Genomic DNA, 24,269 nt, shown 5'->3' on the forward strand with positions numbered 1-24,269 from the left:
GCGTTTGTCTTTAATAGTAAAGCACTATGTGACATCTGATCAAGATAGGTACTAGAAATAAATTGTTAACTCAAACTGTCCTTCTTAGATTGTATTGCATCGGCTTACTGGCAGGAGCAGACTGGGACAAAAATTTGCCCCTGGCCCCTTAACGGCCCAATTTTAGACCGGGACATTATTTGCTTTATAATTGCAAAAAACAGGCTCACGAGAGATTATGGCACCAGCAGCATGAGGCACACTTACAGGCTTTCATAATTAAATAATAACACACAACTCATACAACCTTCAAATAAACTACAACGGAAGCCTTGTGTTTATTATTCAAGCTAGTATGGCTCCAGGAGATGGCAATGCCAGTCTGTCGGTCCATAGTGGTGTCAGTCAATCAGTTTGGTCCAGACTGAAATATCTCAATAACTTTTAGATGTGTTGCCATGAATATCATGGTTTCCAGTGAAATATCTCTATATCTACTCTAAGGACTGTCGTTATATTTCCCAGAGGATAAGCCCTATTGAATACTTTGGTTTATAATCAGTGTCAGCTGTACTTTGTGTTCTAATTAACAAAACATTAGCGCACATATTTAGGCCAAAGCACTGCACTTTAAATGGCACATTATATACCACAGGACTGACTGTCTACTGCAATGCCATAATTATTTTTTTAATATTTTTATTTTTTTGATAATTTTTTTTTTTTTGAAATTCGCGACCTTTGACTTCAAGGCACCTAACCCTAACCCAGCCCTAACACTATCTTTATCTTCAGGGAGCACTGGCTGGTAGGAGACATTGGGGGCTTAAACACTGGTAAACTAGTCATTGGCAGTGAATGTTTTAGGCCTCAGGCACATCCTATATATATATATATATATATATATATATATATATACACACACACAGTATATATTCATACATATACATTGTATATATATATATATACAGCATATATACAGTATATATAAATAAAAGAAGTGTCCAAGCATTCTAAAAGAAGCATCCAAGGCTAGCAGACTCTCTCCATTCTACTTGTCACCACAATGAAGGGCTCCATATGGCGGTTTATTAAGTCCCAAGATGAGGTGCATTACTTATAGTGAGGAATTACTCACTCCTTGGGGACCTGGGGAGCCGTGCAAAGGGGCAGATTGGGCCAGGAGAGAAGACGGCGGGCTTAATAAATGCACACATTAGCACCCTCCATTAGCTTCATCTTTATTTCCTTGTAGTCTCTCACCTGCTTGTCCCACTGTGCTTTCGTCCAAAAAATGGAGCCTAGCATGAGTTTTTGAGGAGTATAGATATTGGTAAAGGGATTTTAACAATGGAAGTTTTGCATCCTCAATACCTCTGCCAGCCCTATAAGCAAACTGGAGAGGGTCTAACTATTCCTCCACCTGGTTTAGTAACTCCTGCTTAACCAACCTCTCAAAAAGTCTTCATCACCAATGAGGTGAGAGCTACAGATCGAAAGTCATTTAAGACCTAAGTGTTCCTAAACTTAGCTACAGGAATGATTGTAGAATGTTTCCACATCTTTGGAACTGTATGCGTCTGGAGTGATTGAGTGGAAATCACTTTAAAGATCTCACTTAACTGACTAGCACAAGACTTAAGGATTCAACCACTAATGTTGTCAGGGCCGGGACTTTTTCGAACGTTAGTTTGTTCAAATAATGATTTGACCTTGGTTACGTCAATATGAAAATCAAAAACAGGAGAATCACAGACCAAATTCTCACTCATTTGACAGATTTTCACATTAAATCACTGTTAGAAAATCTCATATAAAAGCTTTTTAATTCATTTGCTAGCTGAACATCAGAATTAAAACCATTTGAGGACACAGTGCCAGTGCCTTTGTGTAGACCTGTCATCAGTTTCATGCCATTCCACACAGATCTGAGATCACACTCAGATCTTTTATACTGAAGTTTAGCCTTTACTATTTCAGCTCTCACATCCTTCCTATATTCACTTTTGTCACCACTATTGAAAACAGTCCTCTTTTTCCTTAACAGATGTTTCAGTTCTTTAGATATCCAGGGCTTATTGTTGGGATAGGTAACAACGGTCTTAGTTGGAATCACACTGTTCACACAGAAGGAGATATAATTGCATACTTCATCAGTCAATTCCTCATTGTAGTTTTAAAAAGTGGAACAGTCGGTACAGTAAAAAGAGCCCTGTAGGGCCAAAATGCTCTCCTCATTCCACACCTGCACCACACGTGACTGCACTTTGTTGCTATGCAGCACAAATCTGCATGTGGGGAGAAGATGCACCACGTTATGGTCAGAAAATCCTATAGGAGGACCCGCAACAGACTTATAGGCACCCTTGATAGATCCATAGCAGAGATCCAATGTTCTGTTCCCCCGATAGGTGTTTGAGTTTTGAAACTGTGTTCAAGGTATGAAAAACGGACAACAGTTTGGTCCGAATGAACTGCTGCTCTGCAGACTGTAGTCAGTTTGTCTCCAGTTGTGCTCACTGACGTTTAGCAATCGCAAAAAACTGTAACTGCAAAACATTCATCAAAACAGCTTCATAATCAAGGACTGGCAAAGTCACTTGATTTAAAGAACAGCTTTGTAAAACACTAACAATAACTTAAGCTTTTTATGATTCAGTTTAAAAAGCATCAGGCAGTCTTGATTTATAATAAAATCATATTGACTATTGAACTAACTTTGATACCACTTATCTCTAATCCAAGACCTTGGTGTTGTGCAACATACTTGACTGGGAAAATTAAGGTAAGCAACAAGGCTCTTGAAACAACTCGCTATGCTATTTGGTCCCATGTCATTGAGATTGCTATTTAAATAACAATAAATAATGTCTGGAATCACAGAACAAGTTGAATAAATGCTTGAAGCACCGCTGCAATTGGCATACAAACCGTGGTATGTTTTGCCAAGTTGAGGTGTTATTTTGTATTTTCTTGCTTTTGGACAGTGATTTTTGTAGGGCTGCAGCTAACAATTATTTTCTCGATTATTCGATTGGTTGCTTGGTCAAAAAAAAATAAAGTCGATTAGGTGACGTCCTCAAATGTTTCATTTTGTCCACGACTTACAGATATTCAGTTTACTGTCACAGAGGACTGAAGAAACTAGAAAACATTCACATTTAAGGAGCTGGAATCAGAGAATTTAAAAAAATGACTCATACCGGTTAATCGATTATCAATATAGTTTGCGATTAATTTAATAGTTGACAACTAATCAATTAATTGATTCATCTTTGCAGCTTTAGATTGTTTTATCATGTTTAAAAAAAACATGAAATAAAATGTTGGACACTGTTAGGACAAATTCTTGTTTAACAACTATTTGCAATTATATATTATTACTACTACTACTATTAAAAGTCATCAAAACAATATGTCATTTTTGCAAATTTCGTTGTCTATTGGTTTAACTGTGTTTCAGAGTCCATCTCCATGTGCTGTTTACTCAGCTTGTCATTACTTTTCATAGTAATTGTTAACAAGTTCTTCAAAGGAACATGAATGCCTAGCAGTCAATTGTACACTCTTGTCTGCTCTTCTTGTTTTAACAAAGTAATAGAGAACAAATAAAGAAGAGATTGTGTGTGTGTGTGTGTGTGTGTGGTGTGTGTGTGTGTGTGTGTGTGTGTGTGTGTGTGTGTGTGTGTGTGTGTGTGTGTGTGTGTTAGCTGAGTCAGAGGTCTATTTTAACAAAAAATGGAAAAGATGAGAATCATACTAAAATCAATGTCAAGTTTAATCCCCATCCTTTCAATACAAACTTTGAAATTTTTCGTAGAAGATATTGCCCTCAAAATAAAACAATACAACCTTGTCATGTCATTAATATGGTCTTATTTTGAAGATATGGTTGGTGGGGCCGTAGGGGTTGCAATGTCAATCAATGTTGGGCAGTCTGCCCATCTGTTTGCGCTCTGTTTAGTTGCAAGACCCAAAACAACTTTTCCGATTTCTAAGAAATTTGCATTTAAAATTCATGGTTTTAAACAAGGATCACTTGGTTCCTCTGGGACCAATATTGGGCCAAAATTTGCCCTTGTAAAAAATCTAATGGGCAGAATATATTAAAATCTAATAAGCACATATATTCTTCCTACAGGAGTCTTTTCAATTCTGAATGCTCCATGAGCTATTCTCAGCATCACCAACAGTCAAAAAAGTAAACTTGCCTTTAAAATTTTTATAGTTTGAATTTTAATGAGTGATTATTTCTATTAGCACAGGAAAATACTGAAATCTAAGTAGCCATAGAAACATCTACAGTGGTGATTGTTTTTAATTGCTTCTGTGGATTGGTTAGAGATATATGTTTGTGCTTTGTCTGTCAAAGTAAAATTTGTTGAAGTATACTTACCACATTTGCCAAAATACAGGTGTATCAGGGCTTCAGACTGATAGCAAACAAAATGAACTTCGGATGAGGATCGCCATTCATGAATGGATCATGGACTACAACATTGAGGTTTTAACAGAAACATGGTAACACAGCGTCATGCAACCGCATGTGCATGTTTTGACATGATTGATTTACAGACGATGAGCGTGACGCCACATAAGTGTAGATGACGTTACCTGCGGAGTTGACAAATAAGTAAACGAGGACGAGGTTTTTACGAATGGCAAACAGCATCAAATCAATTAAAAGCTAAATTAATGTGCGCAGAGCAGTAAATAGTGAAATGTTCTACTGAAATCTAATAAAATTAATAACAAGGTAAATGTGAACTAAAGGCGTATAAGCAACTGTAAACCTGATTTTAAATAAAGGCCAGCACCACTATGTCAGAATGTATGGTGAGTGTTAATTGTTGTGTTTTCAGTCTCTTGTTTTCAATAAAGTAAGTTATTCACATAAAACATGTAAAAGAAAAGTGCTGAATGACAGGGTGACATATAAGAACATCACATACACCACACATTAAAACAGATTAGTAGAAGGAATGCCATTGTCCTCAATATACTGTAAATGGACAGATGAATTATTCTACCTCTGGAACAGTCAAACATTTCAGATTAAGATGGATCTCAGTTTGAAGTTTGATAGCTATTATTTCTAAAGTGTAATGTCACCTTGGCGGGGACATAGAGTTGTGTGCTCTGGACTGAAACCAAGAGTGATGTATCCAACCTGAGATATGTGCTGTGAGATATATGGAGCTGCCCCGGCACTCCAAATCCAAAAAAAAAACATATCAGCTGGGTCAGCCACTGTAAGCAGCATGTACTCTGACTAGAGGGCCAAGCATCCAAGCAGGAAGCCATGTCACACCTACGCACTGGTGCATTTGTACTGACAACCATGTATATTAAATTATCATTTTAGCATAGCCTGTAAAAAACAATGGACAAAGCTTCCGGGCCTGAAAAGTGAAGCCAGCGTGAAAGGTGCCTTAAAACTGCATTCTATCTAATTTCTAGCAATAACGCAAATTGAGCATTAGCGTCAGTTCTGGCAGGCTAAGTAATCAAGACGCTGCTAACGCTGGCCAACAACACTCTCTCATCAGCTGACCTACACCAGCTGAGCTGCATCAGCTGATCGGGATCGGCTGGGCAACTCCCCTCACTGTTTAATGGCTACGTTCAAACAGGGCGCCCTCTTTAAAGCATATTCAGTTTGTTCCTAACTGTAACCTGTTCCATCCGCACATCAAAGCTCATTTGCTCCAAACATCTGGTCCTAATCACCCTGCTGATGGCCATGACTTCCTCCGCTGTTGAGGAGGATCCCTGGCAAATCCACTCCTTTGATGACACCTAGCCATTGCCGATTCAACCAGACCTGGGGCAGGATGCCTCTCCCCAGGATGATAACGCCTCCGTCCATCGAAGCTCCCGGCAGTTGGCGAGTAAAACCTTTGATCATCCCTATATTGGCGATTGGCCTGTAACCAAGATAATGGAAACCTTTTTCTTGAACATTATCAAGCCTCCGAATGGCGCATCTCACGAGGATTTATTTGTTCTTATCTGTGACTCTCTGATTGTTCCGCCGGTTGACATTCTGGCCGTGCCTCCTCCCCAGTCCTCCAGGAAAAAGCAAGTTCAGAAACGTAAAAATCTCGAGGCGGCTGGCAGGCCTATTGTCCCAAAATGGGCCGGTAGCCATGTTCCTAAATGCATCTCCTGCAGGTTACCCAGCGGAGTCTGATATTCAATCTTCCCTGATACGACTCCACCATCAGACCTTCATCGAAACTAATCTCTGCTCCATCAGTGTTCATTTCAGCTTCAGCGGTCTCCACTGTCTCTGACCAGTGGCACCACCGGCACCGGCCTCAGTGAGATGACACCACCCAGGAGTTCATTCCCAGAAGTTCCCTGGCGACTGCTGTACCTCTGCCCACGGGCTTGCCTTTTCTCCCAGTCTTAAACTGTGTGAGCATCCCCTAATGCTGCTGCTGTCATCTGACTCTCGGCTATTTCATGGTGCTCATGAAAGTTTCAGAGGACTCCCTGAACAGAGCCATACCACCAACAATTTAATTTGGAATTTTATCAACTTGAATTGCAATTTATTCAATAAAACTTCTTAAATCATTTTATTGTTGTCTGTGTGTTCTTGACTTAAGGGACCTGACAGAACTCCATTCATTAGAAAAAGAAGTCTGTTTCAATAATGAAGTCCATGGGGAAATCATGTTCCTTTTCACTTGATTTGTTACCTCAAAAACATTTTCATAGTTGGTTATGGCGTCAACCGCTATTTTCAAGTCTTCTTTAAGTCAGAATGATGCTAACTTTGTAAATTATGGTCATATTTGTTTTAAAATACAATAGGGGGTGGCAGAAGCTTAATCTGTAGGGAACTGGCTTGGGAACCAGAGGTTTGTGGTTCATGTCCCCATGTGGTACATGGGGACTTGAACTGCCCCCAAGTCCCCAAGTACAGAGTGTGGACTGGAGAGGTGACAGCAAGGCACCAGACCCCCAAATGCTTGGGGCGCCTGTTCACGGACAGCAGCAGCCCCTTCACTTGTGATATCACTCCATTTGTACATGTATATATAGGTCTGCATTTCTGGATGGAGAGCTCCAGCTTTAAGCTCTCATGGTCCATAGATCTCACAGCACATTTCCCTGGATGGAGATATCACTCACAGTTTCAGTCCAGAGCACACAACTCTATGTGCCAAGGTAACATTACACTTTAATAGCTGTCTAACTTCAAACTGAGATCAAAATCTAATCTAAAATGTTGTCTGTTCCAGATGTAGTTTTGTCTACCCATTTACAAGGATGTTGAGGACAAAGGCATTCCTTTCACTTGCCTGTTTTACTGTGGGACTTATGTGATGTCACCCTCTCATTATATCTGCACTTATTTGTACATGTTTCTATGTAAATAACATACTTAATTGCAAACAATAGACTGAAAACACAACAATTTACACTTACCATACATACATGACATAGTGGCCCTGACCTTAATTTGAAAACAGGCTTACTTCTCATTGCATGATTAATAAAGTATAATATAGCTTAAACTAAGGGGACCATATTAAACTAAGGTGACATTTTCAGCTCAGAAGCGTATCCCTCCAAAACACGTCATGATTTTATTTTTGTAAAACTTAAAACGGTGACGCTAGACTGAGCCCCCCAGGCTTCTTCCTGCAACAGCTCATTGAGTATCGGATACAATAAAAACTATTGAGGGAATATTTTCCTTTGACATTGATGCATTATTAAATGACATTACTGCAGTCGGCAGCAGAGAAACAAACTACAATGTAAGTTAATAGGATAATTGTCCAGCTTGTATTTACGTTAATAAAAGTGCATGTTTTGCTACTGACAGACTCAGATTAACATTCTAAGTCTAAGATTTCTAAGGAGGTCGACTTTTCTGTTAAAGATTAAGATTCCTTTTTTTAAAAAAAGTCCGAAATTACGTTGGCTAAACCCACCAGACTCCATGTAAATAATCAGTCATTTCTGAGCAGCGCTTGCTCTGGCTGTCTTGAGCCTGCGTATGTAGGGTGAGCAACTATCGGCTATGTTTGGTCAATGCTTTCTTTCTTTCATTCCAATTTCGGGTCTGTCAGTCACAGTGAAAAGACCGGGGGGGACAGTCCCCGGAAACGTCTGGTCACCTTAGCTTCAACTCAAATCAAGAGATGTCAATTAGGACAGAGGCCTAGCAATGCTAACCATGACAATATGTACATTAAAATAGTGGTGAACTTGTTTTTGGGTGTTTTCTGTGTTTTAATCTCAATCTCTCACTGTGTGTTTTCACCCTATCAAAGTTAATTTAGACATTTAGTCGCCTAGTAATTCCTTATTCAGCATTCTGCTAACAATGCTAGCTAGTTACCACTAGTGTTAGCTGGTAACTTAACCCTTGTGTTGTCTTCCCATCAAAATTGAAAATCAACACTTTTATTGAGGCTTTTTTATCAATGTTTTTAACTTTTTCTTTTGTTTTTGTCCCATTTTTTAACACTTTTTTTGATGAAAATTATACCTAATGTTTGAGTTAGAAAAGCAGACTAAAATTAAAGGAAAGTATGTTGATGGATAATCACAGACTGGAATATTTCAATTTATACTCATTACTGTTGCAAAACCACTTTAATCTTTTGTTCAAATGCTATAAAATTGAATAAGAAACCCCCAAATTAATGAAAGTAGAGATTTATACTTGCCAAAGAGTATTATTTGGGTCATTACAATTGGGTAGTTAAATAGAACATTGATATAGGAAAACGGGTCAATTTGACCCGAGGACAACATGAGGGTTAAGAGCAAGTTTGCGGATTTGCAGTACTGCCATACATGCAGATGAATGGTGGCAGTACCCGGATGTCTGTTTTTATCCAATGGGGAAAACCTCCACTGGATGACTCGCTTCAGAAGGGTTGAAAATCAGCAACTTTCCCTCTTAAGCATTTAACTTAGCACAGTGCCACTGCAAGCATAATGGCTTGTCATCTTCCCCAGTTCCATCTTCTCAAAAATCATCACATCCAGTTGCAAAAACAACCCAAGATAGTGACGCTTGTATCCCAAAGCTTAAGGCTTCAACAAGCCAGTCCACAAACCAATGAGTGACGTCACAGATGCTACGTCCACTAATTTCACAGTCTATGCATTTTAGCTGTCTATGGAACAGATTCTGCAATGCAATGCACTTTGCGATTTATAATACCTAATCGGGAGTGTCTAGACAACAGTAAATAACATACAGCATTATGTCCCAAATGGTCAGCCGAGCCTCTTTCATAAAGCGTATGGAAACTAGTTTCATCATTAAAATCTTTTTGCCCACCAGGACAAAACTGTTTCTGCTTCAGTAGATTGAGGGATTTATTTTTCAATACAAAGCACCCATAAAACCTTGGAGTAAAATGGAATTTGTCTGACCTAAGCAAAACCGTGTCTTCAAAAGATTTAGATGAGCCTTTGAAAAGCTCCAAGAACACATCTTTAAAAAAAAAAAAAAAAGAAGCTTTAATAGAGCTCTATCAGGGTGTGGAGAAGTAGGTTGGACAGGGATTGGAGCTGGATGCTACAGCAGAAAAGAAAGGACAAAATTCTCTGCATGTCCTTTGGCGTGCCAGGATGTAGACAGTGATTGAAAGCTAGCGAGATGACATACAATTACCAACAACTAACTATTAAAAAGTAGCAAAGATTTCTAATTCAACAAGCCATTACAAAAAGGCAATAGTAGATGCTATCTTCTGTTTTATATAATTTAAAACATAATCATACAACTCTTTCTATATGTTTTTATTTCTATTCATAAAACAATTGTCTATCCAGCATATTTTCACTGTGTTCTTGCTGGTTCCTGCTCCATACTCCTCCTGCTTGTCTTCCTCCTACTCTTCCTCCACTTCATCCTTTTTCTCATGTTCATCACCACCATGACTGGAGTCACCCTAAATCTCATCATCTCTTATATATTATATCTTATATCTTATACTTTGCATACTGCATTTACATGCAAAGAAAATGACAAAACAAAAGACAAATACAATAAATCAAATTATAAGCATATATTAATGAGTTGATAATAAATGCCTTAACTCTTCCCTCTTAAACCCACTTTGACCTAATGCCCACATATTATTGCCCAACATGGCCAACAGGGCACCTGTCCTTTTTTTTTGTGTCCTCTTAAATTTTTTGTGCATTTTGCCGCATCTTGCTCAAACTAAAGGCAAATTATTTTAACCTCATGTGCTGGACATTTTGTTTTCATCTTCACCAATTTTTGTCTTTTCAATATTTTCAGTTTTCTCTGTGATACCATGGGGTGATATTCAGGGAAGCAGTTGGAAGTTTTTTGGCCGAGCGTCAGGCTGAGCCGATCAGATTTAACAAAACACGAGGCAGGCCAAAACGTGAGGGGCTGTTGGCATCCCCCTCTAAATTTTGACAGTGTTAAATTTGTCCAGTCTGAAGGTTGGGCCACAGTTCTGTTTTGCATTGTTGGCGGATGTGAGCCTTTATTTTCCCAGGTTAAACACAATTAAATTGTTACTTTACCTGGTAACATTTAGCTGACGAATGTAGTTATACAATGTGTCTGTTGCTGTAATGCACAGGGTCAATTGTTTTGTTAAGTTAACCTTTGCAAGGGACACTACATTGTGTTAGTGGAACACATTGTCTAAGTATTACAAAGCAATGTTACATTCAGGTCAATACGCCCATCTCTTGTTGCTTGATTGGCTTGAGTTTGCCTTATGATTGCCTTATTTCAGCATATCTTTGAGCATACAGTATCTTTGACGAAGTTGATTACTTTGGGGGCTCGCATTTGTGTATTTGAAATATCTAAAATAAATCATTTACTATGCATTTTGTTGGGGAAGGGTAATACTTCTGTTTCTCTTTTACTATTTTGTACCGTATCATACTCTCCTGTAATGATACTTTTGCACTTGCTCAATTGGTTGCTTGTAAAGTTGGAGATCTTAGAAATGTATTTACTCCCCTGCTGAATATTTACTGTTCTTTAAAAAGGCATCTGCTAATGATAAAATCAGAGTTGAAAAAGGAGGTTGCGCTTAAACAATGGAGATTCTCTGTAAAGACTCAGAAGAAGGCTTTGTGCCAAAACACTTCAGCGGTGATTTATTGTGATGTGAACCTAATTGTAATTGTAAATGGATTGTATTTACAGGGACGTGCACAGGTATAAGTTGTTGATGCCCAGGCAACTGCCCGTTTGCCTTGATTGGCTTAGTTGCCCCGCTGGTGAAAGAGCCTAAATAAACTTTTCTTTATTTGTTTTTGGATTTTTTTTATTGTTGCTGCATTATTATGATAATACATCAGTCATTACTTAAGTTAAATCAAAATAAATCGCTATGTCATCCAATCTTGCCCTCAGCGATGCCCTCGGCCCCCAGTCACGTGACTTTGTTTATAATCTCACACACAGAATGTTTAAAGTTATGGAGATTATGACAAATACCCTGTGAATAGTAACCAAAAAATCCACTTGAGCTTTGAAGAAAGTGCAGCTTCAGCTTGTAACGTTTGCATCATGTAGTGCAACATTGTCTTATATTAAGGTAAAATGCTACGTTATCAACCAAAGCTAATGACTATGCCTATGTAACAGCAGCAGGCTAATGTAGCTACGTTACGTCCGTTACATGAGTGTGTGTTTGAGAAGAGAGAGGCTCAGGGATGTGATGATTTGGGCTCTTGAATCAGTCAATATGTTACTGTTAATGAGTTATGTTAATGTTCTCAACCAACAATCAGATGTGACATTTTTGAAAGTTGCCTTATTTTGTTCAATTTCAATTTAATTTAAATTTAATTTATATTATCAATTCATAACAAAAGTTATCTTGAGACACTTTACAGATAGAGTAGGTCTAGACCACACTCCAGAATTTACAAGGACCCAACAGTTCTAGTAGTTACCTCCAGTCATGCCTTATTTTGGTATTAGATGATAAATTAATATCCCAATTGGCTAATGTAAGGAACTTTGCATTTAAAAAAAAAGGTATATATCCTAATGTTAGTTAAGTTCACAGGGCATTTGAGAACCTGGGGATCGAGTAAAATACTTTACTAGCTGTAGTCATGTTGTAATTGTTCTTTATAAAATATATATATAGTATGAGTGGGTGGGTGGGGTTCTTTTTTGTAGATTAGAGCAATGGCCCCTCTAAATGACTGCGCACGTCCCTGTGTATTTATGTAGCGCTTTTCTAGTCTTACTAGACAACTACTCAAAGCCTTTTTACATAGTACAGGAACCATTCACCATTCACACACATTCATACTGTGGCCAAGGCTGGCGTACCAGGTGCCACCTGCTCATCAGATAAACACTCACAGACATTTACACTCAGGTGGCACAGCATTGGGGGCAACTCAGGGTTCAGTGTCTTGCCCAAGGACACTTTGACGTGGGACAGAAGGGCCGGGGATTGAACCACCAACCTTCCGATTGGCAGGCGACAGCTCTACCACTTGAGATGCGCTATGTTTTGGCTTGGGTGAGAGACCGTTACCATGCGTTAGCCAATTAATCCAATTGGCTTTTCAGCTTGAAAACGAGAGTGAGGGAACCTCGGACAGATCAGGGCTCTTGTTGGGTGGTATCAGCCACTGCCAGTTTGGACACAGACACTGATACTGATACAGACACAGAGAAATATGATTCATAATTATAGCGGATGGAATGATGGAAAGTGACAATGAAGATAGTGGAATTATGACTAGAAATAATTGCTGTAGCAGTTCAGGGCATGGCATTGCATGGGGTTGCAGGGCATAGCATGGCGTGGCAAAGTAGGGCCCAGCAGGACATTGCGGAGCATAGTAGGGCACAGCATGATGTAGAGGGGCACAGCAGTGCGTTGTGAAAGACCATGGCAGCTGCAACCCTGATTTAGGTGCCACCCCAATCCAAGGAAAACATAAAAGATCTTTAAATACCTACACATTACAAAAAAATTGAACGTTAATAAACTAACATCCCATTCCATATTTAATATAAAGACTGTAATATTTACAGTCCCTGACAAAAGTCTTGTTGCTTATCTATTTTGTAGAAACACCTGCTATTAACCTGACTTTTAATTAATCAATTGGTGTAAGAAATAGCTCATATGAAAAGCTAAAACCCTCCCAAATGATGTTCAATGCACTGAAAGAAATTAGTTTAACTAAAAAAAGATTTATTATTTAAACAAGACAGAAAGGTCAAATTTTGGCAAGACAAAAGTTTTGTCGCCTATACATAAATTGAACAAATTTACTACAAATACTAAAATATGTCAGTAAATTAAATAGTGGTGCTGTGAGATTCAAATTTAATATCTTGTATAACTTCCATGAGCTTGAAGGACTGCATCCATGCGGTTTGGCAAGGATTCATACAATGTATTGATGAAGTCATCAGGAATAGCTAGGAAAGCAGTCTTGCATGCCTCCCAGAGTTCATCAATATTCTTTGGTTTGGTCTTCCATGCTTCCTCTTTCATCCTACCCCACATATGCTCAATGATGTTCATGTCTGGTGACTGGGCTGGCCAATCCTGGAGCATCTTGATCTTCTTCGCCTTGAGGAACTTTGAAGTGGAGATGGAAGTATGCGATGGAGCACCATCCTGCTGGAGAATTTGGCCTCTTTTATGGTTGGGAATATAAGAGGTAGCTAAGATGTCTTGGTATTTGAGACTATTGATGTTGCCTTCCACCCTGCAGATCTCTCGCACACCCCCATACTGGATGGAACCCCAGACCATGATTTTTCCGCCACCAAACTTCACTGTTTTCTGGGTGAATCTTGGATCCATGCGGGCTCCAGTAGGTCTCCTGCAATATTTGTGGCAACTGTGGTGTAATTCAACAGAAGATTCATCTGAAAAATCCACTTTCTTCCACTTCTCCAGCGTCCATCCTCTTAGCAGGCTGTGGACCTTGGCAAATGCCACACGGTTTTTCAATTGTCTTTTGTTTAGTGCTGGCTTCTGGGCACTGATTCGACCATGGAGGCCATTTCGAGACAGAATCCGACAAACCGTTCTGGTTGACACAGGGACTTCAGGGGACCAGGTCTGGTGGAGCTCTGCTGCAGTGGAAAATGGGCTGGCCTTGGATTTTCGAGCCAACAAACGGTCCTCTCGAGCAGCTGTCTTGCAGGGTCTGCCTGACCTGGGCTTGTCAAAAACATCTCCGGTGTCTTCAAATGTTTTTTTTATCCTCTGTACTTGACGCTGAGACACATTGAAGGTGTCTGCCACATCAGCAGTGGATCTGGTCTTCAGCCTCTTGATAATCAAAACTTTAGTCTCAGGGTGATTCTTAGGCATGCAGATCTTGCAGAGGTCTAGTTGCAGTTGATGTGAAGGTCTAGTGTACTGGGGTTGTTTTTATACACACCTGAGACCTAATTGATCCATAATTAGTCACAGGTGAAGCTCATATGACAAGCCGACAACACTTATGTCTTTGCAAAAATTGACTCAGTGGGCTTTACCAAGCTGTGAATATTAGAATTCTTTTTGACAGTTTCTTTTTGCACTGAAACATTAATAGAAAAGCTGTTGGGATTAAAATGAGCCATTTCTTGTAAATAAATCTTGATTAGAAATATATTTCAGCGGCACTTCAGGTCAATTTGTACACAAGCGACAAGACTTTTGTCAGGGACTGTATGCTGGTAAGAAAGCAAGCTAGCTCTCTAAATTAAAAAAAATGTAACTACATTTTTAATTAACACGCTCTTGTCACGTTGTAAGAAAGCACAATGCTTTTTTGTTTGGCTAATTTTCTGTAACCAGTGTAACCAGACATGTTGGGTGGGTGAAATTAGTCGCTCCGCCACTATAGGGACACTTCTTTGCCAAGTTAGTTAGTTGTCATACATGCAGATAACAACATACGTTACACTTGTTACTGTACGTGTAATACAACCTCTGAGAGTAAAAATAAATTTTCAGCATATTCAGTGTATTGTATTTTATTTGATGAGCAAGTATTACTTTTTGATGTATCACAGCTGGAACGCACGCGTAAGTGTAGCGTAGATACGTGCGTGTTGTGCGGTTGGGCCTTCTTAAGCATTCGGTATACTCACCCAACCTGTGGCGCAACAGTGCAATGTCATGGGAGTGCTGTAACTATTTATACTTGCGTGTGGTGGTTGTGACACTAGATGCAGTCTTTTCCAAAACAGAGGTGTCGCAACTGAGGAAAGGCTACCGACTTTGCTATTTCTACGAACTAGAAGAAGAAGAAAAGGGTAAACAATAGCAGAACTGGCAGCAGCATTAACATCAACAGGGGCTAGATGATATTGCAGTCAATGGACGAGGAAGAACAGACGCTTTTGAGCGTGCTTGCAAAGAAACAAAGAAAAAGGTGTAATGTTCGTCCTTTGAATAATGCCAGACATACAGTCAGGTCCATAAATATTGGGACATCAACACAATTCCAATCTTTTTTGCTCTATACACCACCACAATGGATTTGAAATGAAACAAACAAGATGTGCTTTATCTGCAGACTTTCAGCTTTAATTTGAGGGTATTTACATCCAAATAAGATGAACGGTGTAGGAATTACAACAGTTTGTATATGTGCCTGCCACTTTTTAAGGGACCAAAAGTAATGGGACAGATTAATAATCATAAATCAAACTTTCACTTTTTAATACTTGGTTGCAAATCCTTTGCAGTCAATTACAGCCTGAAGTCTGGAACGCATAGACATCACCAGACGCTGGGTTTCATCCCTGGTGATGCTCTGCCAGGCCTCTACTGCAACGGTCTTCAGTTCCTGCTTGTTCTTGGGGCATTTTCCCTTCAGTTTTGTCTTCAGCAAGTGAAGTGCATGCTCAATCCGATTCAGGTCAGGTGATTGACTTGGCCATTGCATAACATTCCACTTCTTTCCCTTAAAAAACTCTTTGGTTGCTTTCGCAGTATGCTTTGGGTCATTGTCCATCTGCACTGTGAAGTGCCGTCCAATGAGTTCTGAAGCATTTGGCTGAATATGAGCGGATAATATTGCCCAAAACACTTCAGAATTCATCCTGCTGCTTTTGTCAGCAGTCACATCATCAAAAAATACAAGAGAACCAGTTCCATTGGCAGCCATACATGCCCACGCCATGACACTACGACCACCATGCTTCACTGATGAGGTGGTATGCTTTGGATCATGAGCAGTTCCTTTCCTTCTCCACACTCTTCTCTTTCCATCACTCTGGTACAAGTTGATCTTGGTCTCATCTGTCCAAAGGATGTTGTTCCAGAACTGTGAAGGCTTTTTTAGATGTTGTTTGGCAAACTCTAATCTGGCCTTCCGGTTTTTGAGGCTCACCAATGGTTTACATCTTGTGGTAAACCCTCTGTATTCACTCTGGTGAAGTCTTCTCTTGATTGTTGACTTTGACACACATACACCTACCTCCTGGAGAGTGTTCTTGATCTGGCCAACTGTGAAGGGTGTTTTCTTCACCAGGGAAAGAATTCTTCGGTCATCCACCACAGTGGTTTTCCGTGGTCTTCCAGGTCTTTTGGTGTTGCTGAGCTCACCGGTGCGTTCTTTCTTTTTAAGAATGTTCCAAACAGTTGATTTGGCCACACCTAATGTTTTAGCTATCTCTCTGATGGGTTTGTTTTGATTTTTCAGCCTAATGATGGCTTGCTTCACTGATAGCGACAGCTCTTTAGATCTCATATTGAGAGTTGACAGCAACAGATTCCAAATGCAAATAGCAGACTTGAAATGAACTGTGGACCTTTTATCTGCTCCTTGTAAATGGGATAATGAGGGAATAACACACACCTGGCCATGGAACAGCTGAGCAGCCAATTGTCCCATTACTTTTGGTCCCTTAAAAAGTGGCAGGCACATATACAAACTGTTGTAATTCCTACACCGTTCATCTGATTTGGATGTAAATACCCTCAAATTAAAGCTGAAAGTCTGCAGATAAAGCACATCTTGTTTTTTTCATTTCAAATCCATTGTGGTGGTGTATAGAGCCAAAAAGATTGGAATTGTGTTGATGTCCCAATATTTTTGGACCTGACTGTAAATAATGTGAGTTCAAAATCCTCATGAAAGAAATGAGGATGATAGACGAAGAGATGAACGATTTGATGACCTACTTTGTTGGATAAAGCCTTTCATTCACCATAAAAGAACTCATCTTAACCTAGAAAGTTTACAAGAGAGACTTGGAGTCACTCTGAGAGTCCTGGCATCCAGTTGCCCTCGATCTCCTCGATGCTTCCTGTGTTCGCTATGTTGTGCACCGCTGAAAAAAAACAGAGTGGTGCCCGACCTCCGGTTGCGTACTTTAAATCCTGGCTTGCCAGCAAGATCTACATCATTTTTATGTCACATAGTCACGCGACAGGTTGGGAACAGCAATAAAAATAGCTGCACGTGTGGTGTGTTCCAGCTGTTAGTGCCTATTTCTGGGTGGAGAAACCAGTGGGAGAAACCAGGCACTGTATGTAGGCAGGTAAGAATGTATAACATGCATGAAGGCAGCTCTAGACCTTCTTGTAAAGATTTATAAAGGCGTCATGGATTACACATGCACTATGTATTTTAACAACATTGCCTAAAGAGGATTTGCTGCAAATGCTAGTAATCAATGGGTTCTATGTACTGTAAAGCATATTGTTACCACATTTAGAATGAAGTAGAGCCGCTCTGCATTCTTTGAATTAAGTAAAAACGCAATTCTTTTAAAGGGAAAAAAATGACCGACTGCTTTCAAAATTGAACTCAAATGAAAAAACTCTCATGACAGGCATAACTCACTCTATACTGTTTGCATCTTGTTATTTCAGTGGCCTGTCAAGGCTATCCACAAACCCATTTTAATCGCTAATGTGTGTGAATTTTGTGGACTTTGTTCAAGCGGAGCAGTGTGAATAAATAGTGACACTTAAGAGGAAACTGGAGGCTCTCTGCAGGGAAGAGCGTGCAAAACCCCTGAAGAGAAGCTCAGTCCATCCAAGGGTCATTACCTAGCTGTGATCAGAATACATAATGCTTGTACTACCAAGATGAAAGGGCTCGGGAGACGTCTGTGCCTTCTATTCCGCAGTGCATGTCCATCAGTGCACCCCGCTCAATTCATCACAGGATTCATCATCGTTTAAACAAGCTTCCTGGGTCGTGACTCGCTCCCAGAGCGCTACATTATTGACACTGAGTGGAGTACATAACTACATATTGACTCTTTGCAGAGTAGTAGGGACAAAAAGAGATTGGAGTATTGAAGGCTTGACTTTGGTTCCTACAAGTCAGTTGGCTAAATGAAGGACGCAATTACAGAGCCCCCATTTTCACGCGCTGTGAATGTGAGTCTCTCCACAGCAGCTGTGACATCAAAGTCCAGACCACCACTTGTGAGGGGCTTCAGGAAAAGAACGCCAATGACATCTGAAGGACTCCTATAGAAGTGGGAGTAATCTGTGGTGGGTCCTGGACCCATCTGTCCCACAGCCTGGGAAACACAGTGACATGAGGATGGCCATGGGGAGGGTCACATATCTACCCCCTGTATGTCTGCCTGCACTACTGCCCACAAATACATTTATTATTTCTTTTCTTTTCTTTATTTACTGATAATGATTGCATTTATTAATTATTTATTATTAATGGTTAAAGGATAATGCTGTGGGGATTGGGCTGGTCATTATGGCCTAACATTTTTATCACAGTATAATTTAAAGCACAGACAGTAACGGAGGTAACAGTGATTTATTTTTCTTAAAATTTCATTATAAATGCTTCTAAAGGGTTACATCACTGGTATGGCAACTGGTTTGCAGCTATTACTGTAATCTTAACTGTATTGTTTGTACATATTCCACAGTGCAGAGAACATTGTTTGTTTGGGTTGTTATTCAGGTTTCAATTTTGGGATTCTGATAGGCTTTTGATTTCGTTTTTGTTTTTTCAATACTGTAGAATAACAGAACCCTTAAAAATAAATTACTTTAGTTCGTATGTAAGTAAGTAAGTCAAATTGATTTCTAAAGTGCTCTTCACAGACATAAGCCACAAAGCGCTTTACAGGGCATGACACAAAGTACAAGACAAAAATCATACAAGATGAAATGACCATGTGAGCATGTTTAAAAAGTACAAAACTAAGAACGCCATACAAATGAGAATACGATACACAATCAAAATTACATATTAATAAATAATGTGCAGAGGTGCAGACAAGGTCCTACCAAGTTTTCCAAATGCCTCCCCAACAAAACATATGAAGTTGCGTTTTATTTATCAGATGTACAGCAGCCTTCATGCTCAGAGCTCCGCCAGCAACCCCAAGTATTTTTGTTGCTTAAACTTCTTTTTACATTTTTAACTATGTGTTTAAAACTGCAGCAGTTATGTTATTAGAACGGTCACATGATTAAAACTGGCACCGCGGTCAAGCTTTATCTTCCAGTTTGAATAACATTTGATAAAAACTACAGTGTGTAGAGGGGTGAAAACAGCTAATTAAGTCACAAAATTAAAACGAGAAAAACAAACAACCCTCATTATTTTTTTAGAAATGTCCCTTAAAACTGAGCATACATGCTATATTTTAAGAGTTAAAATAAGCAGCTTATTAGATTGTTTTTACATATCAGTCAGAAAGATTATGTGTTTAAAATCTTGTGCAAATTCAGACTAAGGGCTGTAGGCTAGCTTGCTAATGCTAGCGGCCTTGTATAGAGTGCAGTCGCAGTTGTGGAAAGCTGACTCAAAGCAATAGTAAATTCACTAAATGCACTTAATGCATTATGCACTTAATTATTGAAAATGCAGGAAGGGAATTTCTGGTTATCTGTAGCTAAATGAAGATATTTCCTGTTTACATATTTGTGTTTTTATGTTCTAAGCCAATCTTCAACAGGGAGTCCGGAACCGTTCAGAGAGTCACTGAAGGGGGGCCTCTAAATTATTATAAATTATTTTATAATCTTAAAAAACGTAAATGTGAAAAAATGTAAAACATGTTAATGTGTTAACATAAAGCCAACATATTATTAGCAAATATAAATCCCCCGTGATGATCGGCTTACTGGCCTATAAGTAAGGTAGCCACTTATGGAGGACCAGGTCTACCATATTTAAAAATAAATACAGAAATAAATAAATGCTCAATAAATAAATAAGCATACAATTAATTGCCCCAAAAAATACAATAAACAAATAAATGTAGGTAGAAATTAAATTATACAGTGAGACATAAATGTATATATCTCTTTTAATTAGCTTCTTTATTTATTCATCTTTGTAATAATTACCTTATTTATTGTCCGTTATAATCTTCAACTTAATTTATTAATTACTTATTTTTTAAATGTATTTATTTCTGTGTGTGTTTAAATTTTTTGTCTGTTTTATTCTTCCGTTGCATTTTCTACTCTATTTATTTTCACCCCTGGTATTTATTTCTGCCTGTCAATTTTACATTTCTTCATGCATTCCTGCCTCATTATGCAAATGAGGAGGGGCTGGTCTTAAGGGGTAAACTTCTGCCCATTGGTTGGTTAGCATTTTACTGCATCGGTCGAATCTACATGCCACCGGCCACAGTCACAACAAAGATGGCTACCTACGATGAAGTTGTCAGTGAGCTGAGGCATTTAGCAACTGTTTTTGAAAACAATGCTAATGTTATAAGTATTGACTTTATAATTTTTCGTTTAGACGCTCTGACAGAACGTGTGTTTCAGTTAGCGGCACACATGGACACAGATGTCGACAATGTAGTTTTTCAGAATCTGGAGGAAGCGGCCTATCTTCTTAACTCGGTCGCTAACGTTAATCACACACCTGGGATAGCTGGTGGCCCTGCTTATATGCTGCCTGTGGACGCCGTGGAAGGACTTTTACATGGGGGTTTGCCTGTTGGTGCCATTGCAAGGCTTTTTGGAGTCAGCAAAACAACAGTTCATCGTTGGATGGCAGAGAATGACATAAGGTGAGTGTACCATTACATGTGATGCCAATAGAACCAGTGTGTGTAACGTTACCAATTCACAAGAATGACACAGGAGAAAGGCAAACCCTTGCTAGCTTTTGTTAATTTACAAAGTTATGGAACTAATCAAGAATGCATAGAAAGTAACGTTATGTCGCACACACAGTGACTTCAGACTCGACTCCGACTCGAGGTGCGGGACTCGTGAACAATGATTATTTTTAGGAAGCGTCGGCTGAGCTTGCCGTTATTACCTTCCTCCGTTACCTATAACCTGCCTACCTTAACAAGCATTGTTTTCAAAAACAGTTGCTAAATGCCTCAGCTCACTGACAACTTCATCGTAGGTAGCCATCTTTGTTGTGACTGTGGCCGGTGGCATGTAGATTCGACCGATGCAGTAAAATGCTAACCAACCAATGGGCAGAAGTTGACCCCTTAAGACCAGCCCCTCCTCATTTGCATAATGAGGCAGGAATGCATGAAGAAATGTAAAATTGACAGGCAGAAATAAATACCAGGGGTGAAAATAAATAGAGTAGAAAATGCAACGGAAGAATAAAACAGACAAAAAATTTAAACACACACAGAAATAAATACATTTAAAAAAATAAGTAATTAATAAATAAAGTTGAAGATTATAACGGACAATAAATAAATAAGGTAGTTATTACAAAGGTGAATAAATAAAGAAGCTAATTAAAAGAGATATATACATTTATGTCTCACTGTATAATTTAATTTCTACCTACATTTATTTGTTTATTGTATTTTTGGGGGCAGTTAATTTTATGCTTATTTATTTATTGAGCATTTATTTATTTCTGTATTTATTATGTATTTATTATTTATTTCTGTATTTATTTTTAAATATGGTAGACCTGGTCCTCCATAGCCACTAAGGCACTAAGCCATCCAGAGAAACATATAATTTACTGTGCCATATGTATGTGCAACTCACAAAATCTGGCTGACCATTATTATTTTAATAGGTTAGTATTCTATGCACTGAAAAGGAATGTAAAGACACAAAATTTGCAAATGCAATAACGTCAAGCTAATAGAGAACAGCGTCATTAAAGTAGTAGATGTTGTATGTAAATGTAAATGTATTTGTTATAGTTTAAGTCAATTGTGAAATGTGTTTATTTTATAGTAAAAGGTGAAATGTGTGTTTCATGTAAAGAGAACCAAAGAGGTTACATTGCCAAATTTACATAAACCATGTTTTAGTTTTGGTTAGAAATTACACTGTAAGGACAGTAAATTTCAAGGCATTAAAATCCATATGCATTTATTATTTTTCATGGATACAGTGAAAATGAACTGCATTTCAGAATAAGATGCATGTTTACTATTCCTTCTGAGTGAATGAAGTTAATATGTTTAAGTAGCCTGAATTATAGTTTTGTGTAGAAACTGATACTGCTCTAGCTCTGTGTTATTAAATGGCCATGTATACAAGAATTAGGACTGAGGCTAAGGCATGATTAGAAGAAGAATAAATTCTCTTGAAGAGAAGTTAACACCAGCAACGTGTGTGTTTCTTTTATTCTTCAGGACTAACTACTTGCCGCCACCCTGACCACCAGGTTAGGGAGGCCACACAGTGTCTACCTGTTTAAGGAAATGACACAGCGTTTAATAAAAACTAAATAAACAATGATATACATATTTGTGTATCTATTAGTACATATTTATATCTTCAGTATAAACCAATGAGGAGGAGCTAAGATGGACTAACACATTTTTGGTTGTGCGCTTACACAATTTACTCTAAGGTTTTGCTTTGTCAGGTGACATTTGCAAACATTTGCTAATTCAGACTTTACATTAACTTTAGAAATTACAATAGCCTAATAACCTGCAACAGTAAGACAACTAAGTGTTGGGGAGATGAATTTAGCACCTACTGACTAAACACTGCAGCTGTAATAAAAGTACCAGAGGATGGTAAATAATTAGAGAGAAACAGCACAGTGAGGAGAAAGGATAGAGTGTCAGGTGAGATGGATGATAAGTTAGTGGGAGACTGACAGACAGATAGATGGTTGAAATGATATTTGGGTACACCCCGGCCTCACCTTGCCTCTCCCTGATTGATCACCATGTACATCTCCCAGGACATATTTTCAGCCACGGCTCCATGAGGCACCAGCAGGCTGACCCCTGGAAAACACACACAAATGTGTCAACAGCAACAACTCCAACAGCCTGACAGTGTAGGTGAAAATAAGGGCTTACAGCTTGTTCTACATGCAGGGGTTATGGGAATATTTATGAGAGCTTCATTTCACTTAAACAAACTGTGGCATATAAAAGAATAAAGTGAACCAAACGTTGGTGTTTCAATATAAATAGTACTAGAAAAATGTGGGATTCTGAATTACAACTGGCTGTTAGTAATCATGTTTGCTTATGTTCTGGTATATTAATTGCTCTGAATGGCCTTCAAAAAGAAAGCTTAAAAAAATACATGGATTGTCTTCCTAAACCTGTTGCCAATAAAAAGATTAATAAAAAAAAAGTTTTCTGACCTGCTATATGGTTGAGACTGTGCTTAGCAACGACTCATATATACATATTTACAACTAGTGGTCGTAGAAGTGATGACAGGATCAAAGGAGGAAGTAGGGTGACTTTACACTCTGGAGTTAAGGAATATTTCTTAAAAATGTCTACCAAAACTTTTTAAAACACAATTTGTCAAGGGAGCCTGAGAATTATGGAACAGAATACGTAGATGACTGCAGCTACAGTCTAAATTAACTTTGAGTAATCACAACAATTCTGTCCACTGAAATTGTATTACTTTTAGGTCCTGAATCAATTTAGACAAGACAGAATCTGACACAAACAACTCAATGTTTTCCAGTCAAGGTTCACTTGATCGGCCTGAATAGAATACTGAATCAATATCTGAGTTGAATTCAGTTGTAAACGGCTTTTCTGAATACGACACTATCAAAAATCTCCCTACACTTTTGATTATACAATTTTTTTGGAAGCAAGTGGAGATTCCTGCAGAGCAACACTGCCCTGTCACTCTTGCCTGACACTATCTGCTTCTGTGTGAAAGGAGAGGCATTCTCACTAAAAAGATGAGAACAGTTAAAAGCCCAGCTTTACAAATAAAAGGTTCAGAGGAGCAGAATGGGAAATGACAGATAAATATAATTTTGGCAGCTTTATGGAGAGAAAATATTTGTGTGTATCTAAACTTTGTGTGTAGATGTGTGGCAAAAGCCATTAGTGTTTAGAAAGGGGTTTTCTTTGGGAATCTCTGTTGTGTTTATGGAGC

The 24,269-nt window shown here is 38.7% G+C and overlaps 1 protein-coding gene across 2 annotated transcripts in view; it reads right to left on the minus strand.

The window, feature by feature from the left end:
- The window catches only part of unc5db (unc-5 netrin receptor Db), a 265,211-nt gene that overhangs the window by 52,332 nt on the left and 188,610 nt on the right, over positions 1 to 24,269 (minus strand). For both annotated transcript variants that reach the window (XM_032515156.1, XM_032515155.1), the window contains one exon: positions 23,053 to 23,137. In XM_032515156.1, the coding sequence (XP_032371047.1) occupies positions 23,053 to 23,137 (85 nt within the window). The remainder of the gene's footprint in view (positions 1 to 23,052; positions 23,138 to 24,269) is intronic.

This window comes from Etheostoma spectabile, chromosome 5 (assembly GCF_008692095.1).
Source record: "Etheostoma spectabile isolate EspeVRDwgs_2016 chromosome 5, UIUC_Espe_1.0, whole genome shotgun sequence".
Taxonomy (NCBI): domain Eukaryota; kingdom Metazoa; phylum Chordata; class Actinopteri; order Perciformes; family Percidae; genus Etheostoma; species Etheostoma spectabile.